This window comes from Daktulosphaira vitifoliae, unplaced genomic scaffold (assembly GCF_025091365.1).
Source record: "Daktulosphaira vitifoliae isolate Bord-2020 unplaced genomic scaffold, ASM2509136v1 Scaffold_2, whole genome shotgun sequence".
Classification (NCBI taxonomy): Eukaryota; Metazoa; Arthropoda; class Insecta; order Hemiptera; family Phylloxeridae; genus Daktulosphaira; species Daktulosphaira vitifoliae.
This window is the reverse complement of record NW_026099573.1, coordinates 10,351,053-10,373,023: the sequence shown is the minus strand read 5'-3', so window position 1 is coordinate 10,373,023 and position 21,971 is coordinate 10,351,053. Positions and strand designations below refer to the sequence as shown.

The 21,971-nt window shown below is 25.9% G+C and overlaps 2 protein-coding genes across 3 annotated transcripts in view; one reads left to right on the top strand and one right to left on the bottom strand.

The window, feature by feature from the left end:
- Window positions 1-6,577: 6,577 nt before the first annotated feature.
- LOC126898674 (symplekin-like) lies at window positions 6,578-18,187 on the top strand. The gene is made up of 17 exons (XM_050672953.1): window positions 6,578-6,703; window positions 6,768-6,964; window positions 7,044-7,277; window positions 7,605-7,760; window positions 7,822-7,970; window positions 8,793-8,947; window positions 9,951-10,178; window positions 11,226-11,646; window positions 11,714-11,921; window positions 12,421-12,607; window positions 13,064-13,305; window positions 13,375-13,553; window positions 15,178-15,338; window positions 15,661-15,790; window positions 15,880-16,244; window positions 16,341-16,484; window positions 17,986-18,187. The coding sequence occupies exons 1-17, from the start codon at window positions 6,665-6,667 to the stop codon at window positions 18,106-18,108; spliced, it is 3,318 nt and encodes a 1,105-aa protein (XP_050528910.1). The 5' UTR covers window positions 6,578-6,664; the 3' UTR covers window positions 18,109-18,187.
- A 1,058-nt stretch (window positions 18,188-19,245) lies between these two features.
- Window positions 19,246-21,971, bottom strand: part of LOC126898684 (uncharacterized) — a 60,108-nt gene continuing 57,382 nt past the window's right edge. The window contains exons 1-3 of one of the 2 annotated variants that reach the window (XM_050672967.1): window positions 20,477-20,757; window positions 20,070-20,137; window positions 19,246-19,467 (exon numbers count right to left, since the gene is read on the bottom strand). In XM_050672967.1, the coding sequence (XP_050528924.1) occupies window positions 19,326-19,467; window positions 20,070-20,137; window positions 20,477-20,575 (309 nt within the window). In that variant the 5' untranslated portion in view covers window positions 20,576-20,757 and the 3' untranslated portion in view covers window positions 19,246-19,325. Of the gene's footprint in view, window positions 19,468-20,069; window positions 20,138-20,476; window positions 20,758-21,971 lie in introns of those variants that run through there. The other variant, XM_050672969.1, reaches the window with a different exon arrangement.

Sequence of the window (21,971 nt, the reverse complement as noted above, 5' to 3'; positions counted from 1 at the left end):
TAGTGTACATACGTTTGATAAGGGGGTTTGTATTGAGGTTCAGTTTAGAGTAAAATCTAGTGTAGTGCAGTTTGGCTAGTTCGTTAACTGTTTTAATTTGTAAGTCTTTATGTAGGTTATTGTTAGTAACGTACCAAGGAGCATTAGTTATCATCCGGAGCGAGATGTTCTGGAACGCTTGGATTGGACGTATATTTGACGGCTTTGCAGGACCCCAGATTTGTATACCATAAGACCAAACTGGTCTTATGATAGTTTTATAAATCAACATTTTTATGTTTAGTTGCAGTTTGGATTTGAGTAAGGGCCGGAAGATATGTAGTCTAGCATTTGCTTTTTTCCGTTTTTCCTTGAGGTGAGGACCCCAAGTTAAGCGCTTATCTAAAATGATTCCTAGGTATTTTGTTTCGTCTTGAGGGGAGATCGTAGTGTTATTAATTTTTATAGCTGGACATATTCCAGGTCGAAGAGCAAAAGTGACGTGACTAGACTTGTTTTCGTTAATTTTTATTTTCCAATTTCTGAACCATGACTCTATACTATTCACATGCTCTTGAAGGTTTTGAGCTGCATCGTTTAAATTTTTATGGGTTGACAATATGGCTGTGTCGTCAGCAAATGTTGCTATAAGAGTATTTACGTTATGAGGTATATCCGCTGTGAATATGTTATACAAATCGGGGGCTAGATCACTGCCTTGGGGAACACCAGCTTCAATTGTGTAATATGGTGAATTAACACTACCCTGCCTGACGGTAAATTTTCTTTCTTGTAAATAAGAATTAATAATTAAGTATAATGGCGCTGGAAGCATTTTTTTTAATTTATAGAGCAAACCATTATGCCAGACACGATCAAATGCCTGGCCGACATCTAAAAATAGACCGGTGCAGTATTGTTTATTTTCTAATGCTGAGGCAATCGTGTCGGTCAACCTGTGCACTTGATGAATTGTTGAGTGCTTCGCTCTAAATCCAAATTGAGTGTTAGGTATAATGTTATTTTCTTTTAATATAGGCCGAATTCTTTTAAGAAGTAATTTTTCGAATAGTTTTCCTAAAGTAGGCAACAAGCTGATGGGTCTGTATGACGTTACCATGTTTTTTGGTTTACCTGGCTTGGGTACAAGAATAACCACTGCTACTTTCCAAATAGAAGGGAAATAAGACAGTCGAAGCATAGCGTTATAAATGTATGTAAGTAGCAGTATGCTTTTTTTTGATAGATTTGATAATACCTTGTTGGTTATAAGGTCGTTTCCAGGAGCTTTGCCTTTTGGTAATATTTTTATTATTGCTTCAGTTTCACCGGGGCTTATAGGCTTAATAGGGAGCGCCATTGGTAGGGGTGATACAAGAAATTTATTAACTATATGTATGTGACTTGAATCAGGTATAATATCATGGTGAGGTTTGAATGTTTTAGCTAGATGTTCAGCGAATAGCACTGCTTTTTCTTTTTCTGATACAGCCAATGAACCATCTTCTTTACGGAGAGGAGGAATTCGCTCTTTGATCTTGGTAAGTCGTTTTGTGGCTTTCCATAAAGAGTTATCCATAGGATTAAGCGAGGTTAGGTAACTTTCATATTGCTCAGCCTTGAAATTTTTCAGTTGTTTTTTTAAATTATTAGTTAAGTTGTTATAAATGTGCTTATCGCAGTCATAATGTGTATTTTGCCATTTTGCTCTAGCGCGTCTCTTTTCATTAATTAATAATTTTATATGAAGAGGGAGTTCTTTGTTTGAAGTGCTTTTTGGTGACTTTGTATTAGATGATGCGGCATTGGCAGAGTCTTTTATCAATTGGATGAAATTATGGGCAGCTTGGTCAATGTCTGCTAACGTTTTCAGTGAAATAGTAAGATTGATATTATTATCCATACAAATTTTAAATTTTTCCCAGTTAATGGGTCCATTTGTAAGGGATGGCCTGGAAGTGACTGATACTTCACCACCAATGGTGAGTATGACAGGCGAATGATCACCGGAAAGGTCAGTACTATTTTCTACTTTTATGTTTATCTGATTAGACAATTTTGATACAAAAAAGTCCAATATGTCAGGATGTCTATTGGCATGGGTTGGCCAATACGTTGGTCCAGGAGGGGAGATATATGAGTAGTGTTGATTAGTTAAAACTGAGTGAAGAGATTTGCCTCTTTGGTTGTTTGAGACACTACCCCACAAAGAATGTTTTGAGTTGTAATCACCACCAGCAATGAATGAGTGACCTTGGGTATCAAAAAATTGTAGAAAGTCATCCTGACGAATATTATAACAAGGGGGACAGTAGACAGCGGAGATAGTAGTCGGAATACTATTTATATGTATTAACACACAAGTCGCTTGGATACAGTGCTTTTGATATGCAATTTTTTCACTATGATGTATGTCATTTGATATTAATATCGCAGAGCCGCCGCGAGCGGTCCCGTCCGGATGATTGGTTTTGTATAAAGTATAGTTAAAAATGTTAAAGTTAGATTTTTCAGTAAAGTGCGTTTCGCTTATAAGTGCTATGTCAATTTGTTTTTCATTAAGTACAGTTTGAAGTTCGTCTTTGTGTTGAAGTAAGCCGTTAGCATTCCATAAGAGTACTTTGAGATCATGTTTTTGAGTAATGTTATTGTTAGTCATTTTTTAGTAGAATTTTATTAATAACAGTTGTTAGTAGTGTTATTAGAGGATTAATTACAGATTTAAGGTCTGTTAGGAATAAAGAAAACTGTTTAGTAAGGTCATTAGAGTCTGTATTGGTCGTCATGTGATTTTGGGTATTATTTTCCGAGTTGTGGTGTTGAGTTACGTATGCGTAGGAACTATGTTTTTTAGTGTTTGGTGACTGGGTGTTACCAATGGGGACTTGTACATTATTATTTACATTATTTACATTATTTACAGTATTGACATTATTTAAATTATTTTCATTAAGCTTAATAAAATTATGATTTAAATGGATATCCTTTCTTTGTTTTAAATTAACGATTCTTCGCTGCTGTTCATTTTTATAAGCAGGACAACCGCGATAATTCGCTGGGTGGGCTCCTCCACACAAGGTGCATTTGGGTGGCTGATCTACAGGTTTTAGACACGCTTCGGTCAAGTGTGAGCCGTCGCATTTGACGCAACGGGGCTCGTGGTTACAGTACCTTTTTGAATGACCAAAATTTTGACACCGAAGGCACTGAATCGGGTTATTATTTGGTTTGGGAACTTCAAATTTGACTTTGGAATAGCATATAGAGTTGACTTTAAAAATGTCGTTGTTGTTAGGTTGTGGTACGAGATCTATAAAAAACATAGGAAGGGGGGTTTTTGATTGATTTTTGAGGACGTTTACCACTTGTTTGACATTGAATCCAAGTTGTTTTAATTCATCTTCGATAAATTTTGGATCTGTGGAATGATGTAAGTTTTTGAGCACAACGCGAAATGGTTTTTCTTGTTTGGTTTGAAACGTGTGGAAATCGACGTTTTTTTGCACAAGTAATTGAACAATTTTCCTATAAGATTCAGGAGTATTAAGATGAAGACGAAGACCAGAGATACTACTCTTACATGAAAATTCGTCCGAACCGATATTATTTTTAATGAGTTCACAAAATTTTAAGTAATTTAACTCTGATTTAATGAATATGGGAGGTGGTTTATGAATAATTGGTTCAGTTGCGCGTTCCGTTTCGATTTCATCGTTATTGATTTGTAGTGGACTATATCGATTTGATAGTCTCCTATTGTTGTTATTACATGGGCCATGTTTAGATATCGGAGAGGAACCAGGTGATTGTGTGTGAGGTCTTTTGTTCGACGATAGAACTGTAATCCACACGTCGTCAGAATCGTCAACGTTATCTGATTTATGTGTTTCGTTTTTGTTAACTACTTGGCTACGGTTGATAATAGTAATAGGCGTTATCGGAGTATTGGTTTGAGATGACGGTGGTGTCTTACTGCGGTTAGACATTTTTCAGCAATTAAGTTTATGATAATTTCTTACCTTGATCCCGTAGGATCACACGATGTTGTGAGTTTGATGCAGTAACGCGATCTCTGTAATTCGGGCTATCGAACGGTGTAAGTTTGGAAAAAGAACACAAATTGTGACGTATAAAAATATATATTAATAGCGGGAGCGTGACACGAGACATGAGAACTCAATGGCAGCTGAAGGCTATCTGAAGTATAATACTTACAAAAAAAAAATTTATATAGCAATTAAATTAGTATGAGAATGATATTTAATTTAGTATTTTAAGTTTTTCGGAAAATGTATAAAAAATTATAAAGTATTTATAATATTTATGGCAATCGTGTGTAAAAATTGAAGGGCTTGACACAAAACTTTTTTGATAAGAATTTGTTGTTAATTATGAATAAATGGTCTCCAAAAAATTTTTATCGGAGTCAAAAATATACTTTTATTATTCAATTTTACGTGCCATTTTCAAATCAGCAATTATATTTTATCTATCACCAATCATTTTTGATATTATTACTAATTAGTTAAAAAATATAGGATATAACAATAAAGAAAATAGTTCTGTATATTTCAATTGTATCATCTATTTAAACATCAAGAGTTACATAGAATGATAAATATATTTGAAATGATTTATTATGATAAAAAGTTGAATTTAAATAAGATAAAAATCAAATGAGTTAAACATTTTTATCTAACTCAAAAACTTGTATAAGGTATTTTAAAATAAAATAAAAAACAAAATCAAGATTTTTAACACCAAAATAGCATATTTTTGAATACGGTAAACATTTCTACAAAGAAGAAAATCTATACTTCGATTTTTTTTTACATAGTAAAGTATATTATATAAGCTTTAATTTAAGATATATAGAATGTCCAGTATTTCCGAAACACTTTCAAAAGTTAATTTATTATGAAAAAATTGTCATTTTGAATTCCACCCTGTGGCTAGATGAAGGGTCAGATAAAAAATATATATATCAAATGATAGGTAAAGACTTAATAAATCTATTTTAAAAAAAAATGTTTCTTTTCGTTAATTTTTCAATAATTTATGGAAGTTTTAAGTAAAAAAATTGAAAAAATAGCGATTTTTAAACTTGTAATTTTTTTGGAGATTTCCCCTATTTATGGGGAGCGAGGGATAAATTTTCAATTTTAAAGGTAATGCCTTCAACTAACTACCAGGTGTATAACTTAATAATGGGGATATTTTTCAACAGATGGCGTTACACTCATATAATAGAGCACGTGGCTTGATATGTGAGCAATTTTTTTTATCGACATAACCCTTTAAAGTAGTGAAAGTCGTACTTTTTGAAAGCGCTTATATCATTTTTTTTTACGTGTTAAAATGTCGGAATTTGTTCCAAAAAAAGAGCATTTGCGGGAGGTTTTGTTACATTACTTTCTCTTAAAAAAAAGTGCTGCTGAAAGTTACCGTATACTTCAAGGAGTTTACGGAGAGCATTGTTTATCCCAGAATACTTGTGNTAAAGTATATTATATAAGCTTTAATTTAAGATATATAGAATGTCAATATTTCCGAAACACTTTCAAAAGTTAATTTATTGTGAAAAAATTGTCATTTTGAATTCCACCCTGTAGCTAGATGAAGGGTCAGATAAAAAATATATATATCAAATGATAGGTAAAGACTTAATAAATCTATTAAAAAAAAAAATTTTTTCTTTTCATTAATTTTTCAATAATTTATGGAAGTTTTAAGTAAAAAAATTGAAAAAATTAGCAATTTTTAAACTTGTAATTTTTTCGGAGATTTCTCCTATTTATGGGGAGCGAGGGAAAAATTTTCAATTTTATAGGTAATGCCTTCAACTAACTACGATTTATGATCTTTTGACGTATCGTTGAAAAAAATTGGTTCAGTAAGAGCTGAGAAAAAGTGGTAACAGACACAAAAGAAAAATTAAAAAATTAAAAACACTTCATAATAAAATTAATACCTTCTTAGCTTCCCATCGAAGCTAAAACATTTCTTACACTCGTACATTTTTGTTAGAATAAATAAAACATTTTCTAATAAATTTATAATTTACCTAAAAATTTCAATAGTATTTGATACAAAAATAGTATTAAATACTAATAAAAAATATTTAAAATACTGTTGAAAACAAATATTATTAAATATTTAAAAAATAATTAAATAACCAAATAATCAAATACTTCACAGCTGTAGTTGTACATTACTAAAACCTTTGATAATATATAAGTAAGAATTAAAATTAATTTAACATTTATTTAGAAATTTAATAATAACTAAAATTCTTCCTAAACTAAACGGAAGAACTGATTATGTTAGCGCCAATTCAAGGAATATTAGCAAAATGTTTAATACTATTTCATTTTACTAAGTTATAGACTAGTGTACAAANTTTCATTTTACTAAGTTATAGACTAGTGTACAAAAGGAATATTTTTTTAAATAATAACAAGTTGCTATTAATAATCTTTAAACTTTTAGTAGATGTATGTTGGTTCGTTAACAATTTTCCAAGATCGTGGAAAATTGTTGTAATTTGTGATTTATTATGAAGTTGATATACCAAACTGAGACGAGGTTTGTCGAATCTGGCAACACTGAGTCGGCTAATTCAGCTTGCTATCAGCAGTCGAGTCTTCTAGTCGTTGAACTTTTTCATCAGCTATACATCTTTAAAATGATGCATCCAAATAAAAGTCAAAATACATCTGAGCAGGTGAATGCAAGCAACTACTATTGTAGTAAAAAAATTAATTTTAAGCATTTTTTTTTTGTATAAGGTGACTAGTGTTTTAAATGAAGCGGTTGTGGTTATTGATGAAAATAAAAAACTTGAACTTTTAAACAAAGCAAAAGAAATAATAGTTTACCAAGAACCAAAATTATTACCACAATTTATTGATGATGTCATTGCATTTCAAAATGATCATAGTTCATTAGTCCGAAAATTTGTTGTGGGATTCATTGAAGAGTGCTGGTATTTTTTTAATTTTGGCATACATAGTATTATTATTTCATGTATTATACAATTTTAACTAAAATAATATTATGTTTAGTAAAAAAGAAAAATCTAATGTATGTGTTACATTACCAAACTTACTTATACTTCTGGAGGATCGCTCTCATATTGTCCAAAAAAGAGTAATTCAAGCAGCTAGTGTTGTGTATAGAGCTGGCTTACAATGGATATCTCTAACTGATTTACCAAGTTCTGATTTGTCTAATGTTTGGCAAGATCTCTCTAATTTAAAGTCTCATTCTATTAATATGGTCGATAATGATAATGAAGGGTAAACTATGGTGAAATTATAAATATAACATTATTAATGATAAATACATTCATTATAAATTATATACACATACTTTGTGAGTAAAATAATTCTGTTGTATCAAAGTATTATTATTAATATACTTTTTAAACTTACAAAAAAAGATTACAATGTTAGATAATTTAAAATTTCTTGGATCTGGATGTAAATTAGTCTTATTTTATCAGATTTAGATAGATTTTTACTAGCATCTTTGAAGTTATTAGTATTAATAAGTAGTCTGTTTATAATGGAGAGTACTTTGATTTTTATTAACTTCAACTTTATTTTTATGCATATTTTATTTAGTATTCGTACTCAAGTAATCAAATTTATGGAAACAGTAATACTAGTTCAAACATATAAAGGTGAAGGTGGTGTTGACTGTGAAGACGACATGTCGTTAGAAGACATACCTTTAACTTTAAAAATTACAAGGCGACGAAGACTTGAAGATGAAGCAAAGTACTTATATTTTTAAATAATATATTTTTCTTATCAAGGAGTTCATTAATTTATTTTTCAGGGTAGTATTTGATTTATTGTCTCGATTTGTCCATTCTGGTAATGTTGGTTGCGCTAATTTAATTACTTGTATGAGATCACTGATACTGATAGCTAAATTCCGTGTTTCATTTATTGAAAAAGTTTTAGTTGCACTAGAGAATTTAACCAGTAAGCAATATAATAATTTATTTATTTTAATCGTTATAACAAAAGATTTGTTAACTGAATTTTATAATATTAAAATTTTGTTGTCCATAAATTGATTAGATGATATTATACTTCTTATATAAACTTAAATGTTAATGTTCAATAGTTGTGCTCCTAAGATATTGTATCATTTTAGCTTTTAAATCATAAATTATTGTTATAAAAAATGGACGACATATATAAGATTATCAGTCATATTTTGTATCATTGCAACTATATTATTAGATTTTGTTTGTAAAGTTTATCATAAACATAATTTCCTTGATATATTTTACTATAAAATCTATTTTAATAAGTTTCTATCTAATTTTTTAGTAATTATTTAATGAAATAACTCTTTTTAATTGTGCAAAATTAGTTTCATCTAATACAAAAATATAAAATTGATGTATTAAATCATTCTTTGTATACATTTTTCCTTTTTTGTGACTCATTAAGGGCCATTTTATCATATTATTAAGAGGAGGGTTGGGTTGGGTTGGGTTTCTTTATATATTTCATTATGGGTAATTAGTTTATCAATAAAAAGATAAATTGTACCTCTATTACTAAGCTGATCTTTCACTTAGTAACCATAACCAACCTTGACTTAGTAATTACAGTTTTATAGTTTCATTTTTAATAGTACTACACCAGTAAATTATCAAAACTGTATAAGTCTACCAATATTCAAAAATATAAATACTAAGATTTATATTTATAAACATTTATTATAGAAAAAGATAATCAAAACTAGCTAATAATACATAATTGTTTTATCACTACATTATTTTTATATTTTAGAAAACATGCCTAGCTCATTGACAACCAGTCAAATAAATTGTGTGAATAAGAATCTTAAACTCCAACTTTTGAGTTTTCTTCGTCTGCCAGCTTCAACTGATCATCACCAAACAATTGGAAAAATTTTACTGGATATAGGCTCGACTAATCAAGAAGTAATAGTTATTTATCGTTATTTTGTATTTTATTCAGATTATTAAAAAAACTATTATAGTTTGTTAACTTTGTTACTTGAGAAACATAATAAGTCACATTTATTGAATTTTTGCAAAATAAATAAATAATTTACTATTTCTTAATACACAGTTTCAAAATATATGTCTCATTTACAATAATTTAACCAATAATTATTCGCTAAAAAATAACTAATTTAAGAAAATTTCACTAAGTGTCAGTTGTAAATTAGGGCATTATGACAATCTCCTTAAACAGGTGTTATAATTAATTTTTTATGATTCCCTATCCATTAACTTTAAAAGTTTTTTAAATGTTCTTTAAAAAAAAATATTTTTATCAAATAGTTTAATCTGGGTAAGATTATAATTTTAATATTTATATAACTATTAATCAAAATTTTACTTTTTGTCACTAACTAAAAAAATTATTATTATCAACATACTTCAATCAAATTTAGGGGGAACATTTTTTGGGGAAAAAACATGAGTGTACACTCCTACAGGGTGTTATTAAATTCTTATATATTTGTATTGTTTCTCAAAAAATTAAAACATAAAAATATTTATTATTAAACTATTTCTTGAACTAGCTTTAAAATCATATTTATTCTTTTAAAATACTGATTCCCTGGACGAAGTTTTTTTTTATATTTATGTCTTCATAAAGTTGAACAAATGTATTTATATCTTTATTTAACATTAAAAACTAACATATAAATATATGTTTATTTTTTTATACTATAAGTAATATATTTACAAACAATTTTTTTTTATAAAAAAATAGTGACTCTTGTTGTTTCTCCAATGACTAATTTAATTAGTATATTGAATATTTAAATGCAGTGTCAGTTGTATATTAATACTAGATTTAATTGTACAATAAAATGAAGTTGGTTGATTTGTTTTTTTATACAACTAGTATAAAAGACACTAAATTTACTTTATTACCGATAATTTGATTAGTACATATTGTTTTTTATAGATATTAAAGGCTTTTCAAGTAGTATCAAAGAATGATGACAGTAAACGTTTACTTCGTTCACTAAAAAGAAAAAATGATGAAAAGGATAGCTATAATTTTGATAAGGATGATATTCCAGAAAAAAAAAGATGCATTGAGAGTATAGCATTTGATCCAGAATTAGTTAAAATGTGGCTTCTTGAAAGGTTTTCAGTTGACACCGTTTCAAAACTAGTAATGAATTTCATGGTTAGTTAAAAATATTTTGAAAAATTATCCATGGTAAAATTGTATCTAGAATTATTCAAATATGTTTTTATTAACTGGTAAACAGTGGGTATGATCCAAAGTTAGAAAAATTTATTAATTAAGAATATAGTATATATAGAACTTAAAAATTACTTTATTAATTTTTTAAGTCTGGACTTGGGAAAATATGGACAGTTATTTAATCATATATATAAAAGCAAGTTAAAATATAATCTGAATTTTTTTTTTGGTTTTTGTAATTAATACTATTCACAAAAATATAAATAGTAGTTAAAAATTTTATCACAATTAAAAATCTTATTTAAAAATATTTAATATTTTAACTTTACAGACATTTCGGATTTATATTTTTATAAATCATTTTTTGGAACTCATATTATGGTACATGTAATATTTACTTCAGCTCATTTCATAGGTTTTTGTTTATTGTGGGCATATACTAAGTTGTATATTATTGATATTAATATTTCTTAATTATTTTTTATTTATTTACTTATTTATTAATTTTTCTTAATTAATATATTTAAAAACAATCAAATATATAATATAGGCATTAATAAAATAGAAAAAAAATTTTACATTTTTTATTAAATATACATTTTTGAGAAATTTTTAAAAAAGAGTTAAAATCTTTCTAGTTTTTAATCTCTATACTTACGTATTGAAATTGTAATTACTTTCCATGTAATTTTATATATTCCAAAAGTTATTACATTAGAAAAATTTTATGTTAAAATCATTAACAGATTACATTTTTTTTAATACAATACTCTAATAATGTTAAATTCTGTGTGTATTCAAAACAATATTCATGTTATAGAGAAAATTTTAAATATTCTAAACATATTATATGTAATATAACTAAAAATTACTTTTGGTTGTAACTATTTTAACATTAACTTTACTATCTTTTCTAAAAATCTTAGTTAGAATTAAATGTGTTGTTTATTATTTCAAGAAATAAAATGTGTTGTATCAATTTGTCAAGATGTATTATTAATTAAAGCATTGTTCTTTAATATTTAGCCAAAATTACCATCAAAAATGCCTTTATATTTCCAATCAAATTATACACCAATAACGGCTGCTGGTACAGATAGTCAAATTAAGAATTTAGCAGATCTTTTATCTAATCAGATTTGTACTTCAAATATTTCTTTACCCGAATTAAATGAATGCAAATCTGAAAAAATTGAAACAATAGAAATGATTAAAGAGGAACTTTTAAAGAAAAATGATGATGAAGACAATTTGTTTTTATCAATGCCTGCTGAATTAAATGTAAAATGTTGTCGAATTGACCCATCTGAAGCAGAAGAATTATCACATGACGCATTATTAAGAATATTGGATACTGGCAAACTTATTATGTCAAAACCATTTAAAGATATACATAATAAAGTTATTACTCGTATGGCTGTCATGTGTAATGATAAATTTCTAAATAGTAAGTTATACAAGTTCTTCCTAAAAATTGAAAATTTAATTAACTTTTTATTATAACTTTTTTGCAGCTATACTAGATTACATAGAATTAAATATGACATATAATTTAGATTTATGTTTGTCTTGGTTATATGAGGAATATAGTATGAATCAAGGATTTACTAAGCTGCCGACAGCTTTCAGAAATTCCCTCTCATCAGAACAAAACTATAATACAATTTTATGTTCATTAATAAGAGCAGCCTTGAATATTGATGACCTCAAAGATAAAGAATTGTAAATAGTCAAGTTTCTATGATTGGTTAAGAAATAAATATTATTCTTTTTTATTAATAAATTCAAAAAATTACTAATTTATGAAATACTGATATAAAAGACATAGTATATTTAATTATAAAAGTAAATAAAACTACTTGGTTAAAGATTTATCTATGAAATAAATTATTTTTAGGTGTAATACAAAAAATATATATTTTTATTGAAGAAGTATTATAGTATTATATAAACATAAATGTCTAGCTCAATTCTAAAAACAAATCTCAAAAACTAATTTTTTAATTTTACTTTAAATAAATTCTATAGAGAAACTATTTTGCCACATGATTTAAGCTGAAAGTAGGAGTAGAAAGAATGTTGTTTTAAAGGAAGCTTAGAATATGTTGCCTTCTTGTATATTTTTTCTATTTGAAAACAAAATTATTTTTAATTGGTTGTTTTTAAACTTGGGTTACATTTAAGAACTATTACAAATATTGAATATAATACATTTTTTTAGTGTCATGACCGCTCTCTACTTAGAAAGCCCATTTATAACTGATGATGCTGTTGATATTTTAAAGGATATTTGCTGTAAACATACTTTTGGCCTTTACATACTTAATGAACTTGTTACTAAAAGACCACCTAGACAATTAGTTTACTTAAATGCTCTTCTCTTTTACACATCTCATAATGAAACTGAAGTAAGTTTAATATTTGTATTGATTTATTTCTTATTTTTTATTAGTGAAATTTGTGTCATGGAACACTTTGTTTAATTTTAATATTTTATATTCAATAACAGAAAATTTTATATTATTACACAATAATCACTTATAATAATATTGATGAGCGGTTCCTTTTTACAAATAAAATAAAATAAATTGATTCCTGATCCTNTTTTACAAATAAAATAAAATAAATTGATTCCTGATCCTACAAAAAATATTTAAATTTGATAGTAAAATATTATTTTTGGTAAAAAATTGTCTTATGCTGGAATAAATAAAATTTTTATTTTAATCCCATTTAATGAATGGTTCTTGAATATTTATTTTTCTACATATAAATTTAAAAACTATGAACTATTTAAGCTTATTTAGTTCTTAATATGCAGTTAGCAAAACTTTTTCAATGATCTTATCTGATTTTATATTTAGTTACGTGAGATGGCATTAAATTATACAAGTAAACTGTATACGAACAATGAATTAAAAAATATCATTGAAGAATATGCTACCTTTTATTTGGGTTTTTTGAGATTACCACTTCCACCAGATGTACTCTTTGGCCAAGAAAGTGGACGGCTAATTAAATCAGAAGTTTGGGATGATGATTCAACAACTGCTTGCTTATATTTATATTTCATGCTAATGGCTAATAATTATGAGTTGATTCATGAGTAATTCATTTTTTTTTTAATAATGTTCGTTAATCAGACTTTTTTTAAAAAAATTGTATTAAATATTAGGTTAGCATCAGTATTTGTTCACGCAAAAAGTGAAGTGAAACGTGTTATTATCAAACTGTTACCTCAACCTATTCAAAAAATGCCAATGAATTCACCGGAAATGTTAAGATTGCTTGAAGATATTCCAAAAGGAGCTGAAACTATGGTAACCCGAGTATTACATATTGTTACAGAAAAAGGTAAAATTTTATTGAAACATTTATATGTGTTTACTGAATATATAAAATCAAGCAGGAAAGCAATATAAATAATGTTACAATTAAAATATTTAAAATAAAAACCAAAAATATATGATAATAATAAACATAAAATATTGTTGAATATAATACTATTTTTAACTTAATTGAAACTTAAAACAATTCTTATTAAATCATTTTATATTTAAAAAAATTGTCACTATCTCTTTATTTAAATTACGTATATTAATGAATTATATTTTGAACCTCTCATAAAGTAAAACATAAAAAATTATGTTTTAGTATTAAAAACATTTAAACATAAAAATTATGTAAAATTGAAGTAAATTATTAGATAATAATATAATATATGTAAAAATTTTTTAAAAACTTTATTTATAATAACCTCCAATACAAAGTTAGGTTGTAAAACACGTGTTTTTTAAATAAGTATAAAAAATCAACATATATTTTGTTGATAAAAATTTATTTTGTCTAAAAATTATTAAAAAAAAAAATTAAAAAACATTTTTTATTTAATAAGGAAAACCAACCCTCTTCTTAATGTTTTTTAAAAACTAAACCTACAAATTGTCTAAGAAATGTTACAATTATGAATCTCTAGAAGAATTGTATCACTTATTATTCTTTGTTTAATATTGCTTGCTATCTATGGTATAATTTTCATACTTAGTTTTTAATAAAACCTTTTCCTACCCCATTTTTAATAAAATCACTAGCTGTTAAATAAAATAAATAAGTGTTATAGAATCAAGCTTATACTAGTTTATTATCATGTTATATGTAATATTACAGTAAGCTTCCTCGACGGATCCCCACAATTTAACTAGTAATAATCAAAAATAAATAAATCTGTGTTTTTTTTCTTTTCTTTTTGTAGTAAAAATGAGAGTTCTTAAAAATTATTTCTCATTATAAAATGCTTGCCAAGTTGAGTCGAGCTGTAGACTTTCTTGATTTCAAAAAAAATGAATTTTTAAATATAAGTAAATTTTACTTTTTTTTTATAATTCAATCATTTTTGATAGAAACTATGATCCACACCAAATGAATGATAAAAGCATCAACCGATTATATAAATTATCAGAAAAAAAAATTTTGAAAATGAATCACAAAATTTGAGATTTAATGCAGTCTTATTTAGTACAATTATAATTTTAATTAAATTTTTGTATAAATACTTTTGTCACAAAAACTTTTTTTATCTCAATTTTAAAATAATTTTAAGATTATAATTAATTAAACTAGTAATATTTCATTTTATGTGATTTTATAATTAATTATTTAAAAAGTAAAAAATAGTTTTTTAGGGATCAGATAATTTTTTTATGTTTATCTCATAATTGAATAATAATGATTCGTAAAGCTCAATGTAATTATTAAAGTTTTTTTTTCTTTATTAATATATACACAATCTGTTCCCTATAGGTTTATTATTAAAGTTTCTCTCAAATTTGTTTCAATGTTTCAAATTTTTAATTCTTTGTAATTTTATGTAACTTATATTTCTTAATTACTTTAATTATACTATATATTTAAATGTATAATTAAATATATAGTATATATAGATATATATTGTATATTTACAATTTTATTTAATTTTTAGAAATTCCATCGATTGAATTAGTTTCAATGGTGAAAAAGTTATTTGATAATCAGTTAGTGGAAGTGAGATTTTTAGTTCCTGTTATGTCTGGCTTGGATAAAAAATATATTTTAAATGTTTTACCACAATTAGTGAAGCTTAATCCTAATGTAGTAAAAGAGGTATGTGTTGAATAATTAATATTAATATTTCATACTGGCAGTGCAAGACGGTAATGTCTTATAAAAAAGCAATTTGAAATAAACGACTTTAAAGTTGTAAAATTTAATATGAACTAAATTCTTAACTTAATATTTTTAAATGATTTTTATTGAGTTCAAATAGAATTTTACATAAGTAGCTTGTATGTTTACATAGAGAATAATATAATTAATGAATTATACCAATATCTCAAGCATCATTAATTTTAATATATAACCCTCTTGAACTCTCAGTTTGTTATAAATATTATAAATAAATAATATGCCATTTTTCATACTTTAGGTATTTAATAGAATATTAGGAATAAACTCTACAATAGCTAATGCTAATCCTTCACTAAGTCCTGCAGAATTATTAATTGCTTTACACACTATGGAAACAGATCCTAATGATCTTAAATTCATTATTAAAGGTGATTAGAATTAATAGTTTTTTCTAAAATTGATTAACCCACCCACAAATTGTCTTCTATACTATTATAATAATTAAATTAATTTACAGCAACATCTCTGTGTTTTGCTGAAAAATCAGTATTTACTCAAGAGGTTTTGGCAATTGTCATGCAAAATCTTATGGATATAAACCCATTACCTACATTATTAATGCGAACAGTTATACAGTCACTTACGACATATCCACGCTTAATTGGTTTTATAATGAATATACTACAAAGACTTATAATCAAAAAAGTATGGCGACAAAAAACACAATGGGAAGGATTTATTAAATGTTGTCAAAAAACAAAACCAAATAGTTTCCAAGTTTTACTACAACTACCACCTGAACAACTAGAAGATGTTTTAAACCAGTGTCATGAAATGAGAAGACCATTATTAGATCATGTTCTTAGTTTTACTGAAGTTCAAGTAAGAATATTAGACATAATATAATTATGCATATTAATTAAAATATTTATATATTGGTAGATAATTATTTCTGAAATATGCATATACCTTTTTCAGCGTTCTCATATTCGTCAAGCAATTATGGATGTTATATTTGGTAAAGAGTTAGAAGTACCCCTTTATAGAGAATTAAAAGTTAAACCTGAACCAACTGAAAATATTATAAGCACAACTCAAGCTACTAGTATAATTGATACAGTGGTAAACTACTTAAGCTCCTTGTAATATAAAATAGTACAATGATATTTATTGAAATGATCTTACTTATCCGTATTTATTTTAATTTATGGTCAAATATTCTTATATTTAAAATAAAATGTTATTTAAAATAACATTTTATTATCAATGTTTAGTTAGCTATACTTTGTTAAAATAATAAAAAATATTATGCAACAACAAAAAAATACTTCATGATACTTCAATTATTCATCCAGTTTCTGTTACTTAACGTAAAACAGAAACTTTAAATATTGAAGCCACTGTCTAACAATATCACAACTACGAATTACATCTAACTTATCTTTGTGTATAATATATAAATTTTAAGCTTAATGTATTTTTTATCAATAATACAAAATTAATAATAATTTAATTAATTAGTTAAAGGATCAAAGTCACAAAAATTAAATCCAGAGATAATCATAAAAAATGCTCTATTTTCTTATCAGTTATTTTAAGAAAATAATTAATAGTATTATATTTTTAAAAATCCACTATAACCTTTAATTTACTCAAAAGAGTGGTTATTTAAATTATTAATTTTACATTTATCTTATTATTATTATTATTATTATTATTTTTTTTTTGTCAAAATGTCACTTTGATTCCCCTGTTCAAAACAGAACATGTTATCTCCTCATCAGTTGGTATTGATAATGTGTACCGGTTGATCACGGAGGTAGTGGTGGTAATATTTGACCGTGAAAGTATATACTGTGGCCTTTGACAACACGGGGCCAAACATTTTTCACGGTCAAGCAGTCTGTCGGCTGATTAGCTATGGTTGACATATGTTAATGTGTCTCTGCGCTATATGGTGTTATAATACCGTTTACGTAATCGACGTACGCGTGTTTTTTTCCCCTTTGTTACAATATTGTTGTTATCCGGCCTATTGAATAGAGCCGTGAAAGACTTAGTTAAAAGTTGTAGTCTTATTAAATTTGGNAAGACTTAGTTAAAGTTGTAGTCTTATTAAATTTGGAGTTATTAGTGAAAGCTTGAACACCGGTTTATTCCGTGATTGTTATTGTCAAAGTTGAAGCTACCACAGGGAAGACATTCAAATCAGTAGATTGAACGAGTTGAGCCCTATGATATTACTGTATGTAAATTTATTTATAGTTTAATTTATTAATTGTAACTACATTTGTACTTGGGGACGCCCATTATATTTATTTAGTANATTTGTACTTGGGGAAGCCCATTATATTTATTTAGTATATTATAAACAGAACAAGATACCATATTTTTCTATAATATATACAAATAATAATTGTACGAATATCAATCTCTTTTATTTTATATTTGGGTATACATTTGTTTAATTCATTTGTTTCTTCTGTGTTGATTATTACCAGTCATACGGGTCAACTGTTATCGTAAGAGCCCGTTGGCTAACACCCCTCATTTATTTTTGATTATTGAACTATTGAACTTTTTCTGATTTCAGTATATTTATATGTATAATTATTTATTTCAGAATACACAACTAAAATCACCAGATGTGATATCTAATCTTAGAGAAGATGAACTTAGGCCTCCTGGTGAAGGTGATGATGACTCAATGCAAGAAAATAATGACACTTATTATTCTGTACATTAAAATTCCAATTAATACAATTTTTAACTTTCAAAAAACTGTAATTTTGTTTAAAAAAATATATGTGTATTATTATATATAACTTTTTCATTATTAATTTAAGTGAAATGATTTTTTTACTGTTTCAAACAATATTTTGAAATAAAAACATATTTCTTTTGGAAATTGAAGTACCCTATTAACTTAATATTTAATTTCTCAGCTTTCTATCAAAGGTAAAATATTTATTTTGATCCCACTTTTACATACTGAAAATCTATCATTATAATTTTTTAAATGATAACATATATTTCATTTTCTTACAAAGTTATAGCATTATAATGTTAAAAACCCAGCACAGGGGGGTCGCGGCACAGTGGTGACGTAAAAAAAAAAATTATATTGATATGTTCATTTTTGAAAAATTTCCGGCAGTTTATAGTAAAAAAAATTGAAAAAATTTCGAAAATTAGCGATTTTTAAATTTGTAAGTTTTTTGGAGGTTTCCCCCATTTACGGGGAACGAGGGAAATTTTTTCAATTTTTGAGGGTAATGTCTTCGACTAGATACAATTTGTGATCTTTTGACGTATCGTCAAAGAAATCCATTCTTTTAGAACTGAGAAAAAGGGTAACAGACAAAAAAAATAAATAAACACATCTTAGTAAAACCAATACCTTCTCAGCTAAAATGTAAAAAATAAAATCGAGAATTATCATACAAAAATAGCATTCGGTAGCCATTTTCACCACGAAGACAGGTCCAGAGGTCAAATTTTTTTTTCATAATAAAGTATATTACGATTTGACGTATTATTGAAAGAAATCGATTCGGTGAGAGTTGAGAAAAAATGGTAACAGGCACAAAAAGAAAAAGACATCAGAGTAAAACTAATACCTTCTAGCTTCCCATCGAAACCAAAATATTGACAACTTTTCTCTCATTTAGACATTTGTAATCGTTCAATATTTTTTGTATATATTTACCATTAATATATTTTGTGTTAAGTGAAGGACACAGTTCTTAATTTTGCTTGATATACGTATTATATCTGTAACTGACAGTTTTCATAAGATTTATGATATAAGAATCTAAAATAGTAAAAAGACGTTTGAAATATTGAACCTAAAGAAATTTTCGTTTAACATTTGATACCTGGGTACTAAAATATACAATATTTATTATCAACATTTATTAACATAAAAAAATAGTTAAAACTTTTTTTTAAGTATAATACACATTAGTATATTGAGTATAATAAATAAACAATTCTACGAACTAGATAAAACGTTGTGAAATACATCAAGTATTCGATAATGTCTAAAAGCCAAAATAACTTTAACGGATGTGTAGACATAGCGTCACTGGATGATTGAACAATTCTGTGAATAAATAAAAAAAGTTTTCGAATAAAAAAAACTGTTATTAAAATACCTGTTTAAAACATAAGTAAACAGTTAAAAACGTATAAATTGTCCTATAAAACCAATGTAAACTTTTTCTATTTTAAACACATACATCCTTGAAAAAAGTAGTAAACGACACTACTATAAGTACAGAAATAAAAAATAACAATTATTATTGATTTTCATCGTTCCTTTATAATATCCTATATAATTATGTAAATTAAAATATATACATAATGATCCGTTTATTATAACTCATGCAGTTGCTTACAGAATATAAAATAATTCAAACAAAAATTATGAAACAATTTTAATTTTTAATATAGCCAGTTTTTAACGTCTTTCTTATAAAAGTTTTTAACGGATCCATAATCATTTTATGACCATTGTATATTGAGTTACAAGTATTTTATTACATTTAATGCGTATGCAGCATGGGTGGGTACAGCTTGTATTGGTTTACAACTGCGTTACAATCCTTAAAACTTAAACAAAAAATTTAAAAAAAAAGATTTTTTGTTTAATTTTAGCAAATGTGCATGCATCTTAAACATCATCAAGTATAGTATTATACTTACATTTGTAAAATTAAAGGCATTGTTAGTTGGATTATGACATCTTGAAAATTTCTGAAATATACGTAAGACTATTTCAATATAATATTTGTATTTTATGACAATAATAAAGTTTTTAATCAATTTCCAATTAACTTAAAAAAAATTAATGGAAAAGTAACTACAGTTACTTTTTAATAACTATGTCTAGATATATTTGATAACTGTATAATCATTAATTTTTTTCTTTATTAAAACGTTCTTAATTTACTTTATTATAAAATTGGATAATTTGTTCTCATAAAATATTTTTTGTATTTTTTATGGTAAAATATTAAATTATGACACATACTTTAAGGATATTATAGCATAATATATTAATATATGATAAACTGGTCTACATAGACATTTTTCATAAAATTAATAATTACTTCGAAATAACTGTTAACTGGAAGCTCATACATAGTTAATAGCATGAATAAACCTGACACAATCATTACCACTTCATACTTATACTTGATTTCATCCATAATGCTTAAAAAATATCTAACGTGCACTTAACTGAAAAAAATTATTTCAATTAAACATTTGCCTAGGATAAATTCATTAGAATCTTAGATATACACGTCATATAAACATTGATATTAAGTCTAAACAAATTTTGACTCAAAAAAATAAACCTAGCTACCAACAAATGACAAGTGTGGCACCAAAACACCTGTTGCGCTATTATTTTGCGATCGTCATTGCTTCAGTTATATATTCTCAAACATTTTCGATAGTTAAAAATATAATTTCATTGAATTGAAAACACCTAAGAAAATAACACATTTTATAAATGTTTTGGATATTTTATCAAAATAAAATTTAAAGTATTTGTTACAAATTGTGTCACACAATATTAAAAACAACAACAAATATTCTTATTGTTAATTCTTATTTTTTGTGATAAGTAATACGCAATGCATAATATTAATATACAAGCCTAAATCAATGACATTTAATGTGAGATACAGTTTATTCAAATGTAATAAGAACCGTAAATAGGAAAAACTAAATTTGGTTTAAAACCTCCTTTAACTTGAATAGAACCATAAAAAAAGTTCTTGAATTGGTACCTTTTTAATATTTATAGCCCGAACCAGGTTATGAATTTTGATTTTTCAGAAAAACAAGAACCGGAATTTTTTAAAATAAAGATGTTAACAAATATTGAATTTCATTCGTAAAATATTAATATTTGTTTACATTATATCAACAATATGTAGTTTAGTAACTCAAAATTAATTAATATATGTTAATTAAAATTATATATTTTTTAACTAGATTATTATTTTTTTTTTTAAATATTATCAATCTTAATCATTTCTAAGTCAATGAGTGATGTACCCAAATTTAATCAACTAGAAAGCAAGTAGTTAATCATTTCTAACGTACTTTGCATAGATTAAACATTAAACATAGATTAAACAAATTTTAGAGGTATGACCTAAAATATTTTAACTCTATAGCTAAGGACCACCCTACTCTATATATTATTTAATGTAATAATTTGATTCTGAATCCCCCTCAAATCGACTACTAATTAGAGGAAAATATTCAAAAAAACACAATCGCTGAAATAGGCTGAATGATATTTTCAATTTAAATTTTATAAAGTTTTTACTTTTGGAAAATTGCATGAATGATGACAACATTGATTTTACATTTATACATTGAGTATGTAGTAACTTTCAAGTACAATTCGCTCTTTTAAGGGGCTGGGGTTAAAATTAAAAATGATTTAAAAATTCGCGTATCAATATTATTGTGTATTAATGTTGTTATTCATATTCTTATTGTTTTCTTTTAGTTCAAAAATATTATTGGAAGATTCTGAATGATTCATGAATGTTATTCAATATACCATATTTATTTGGACTATAT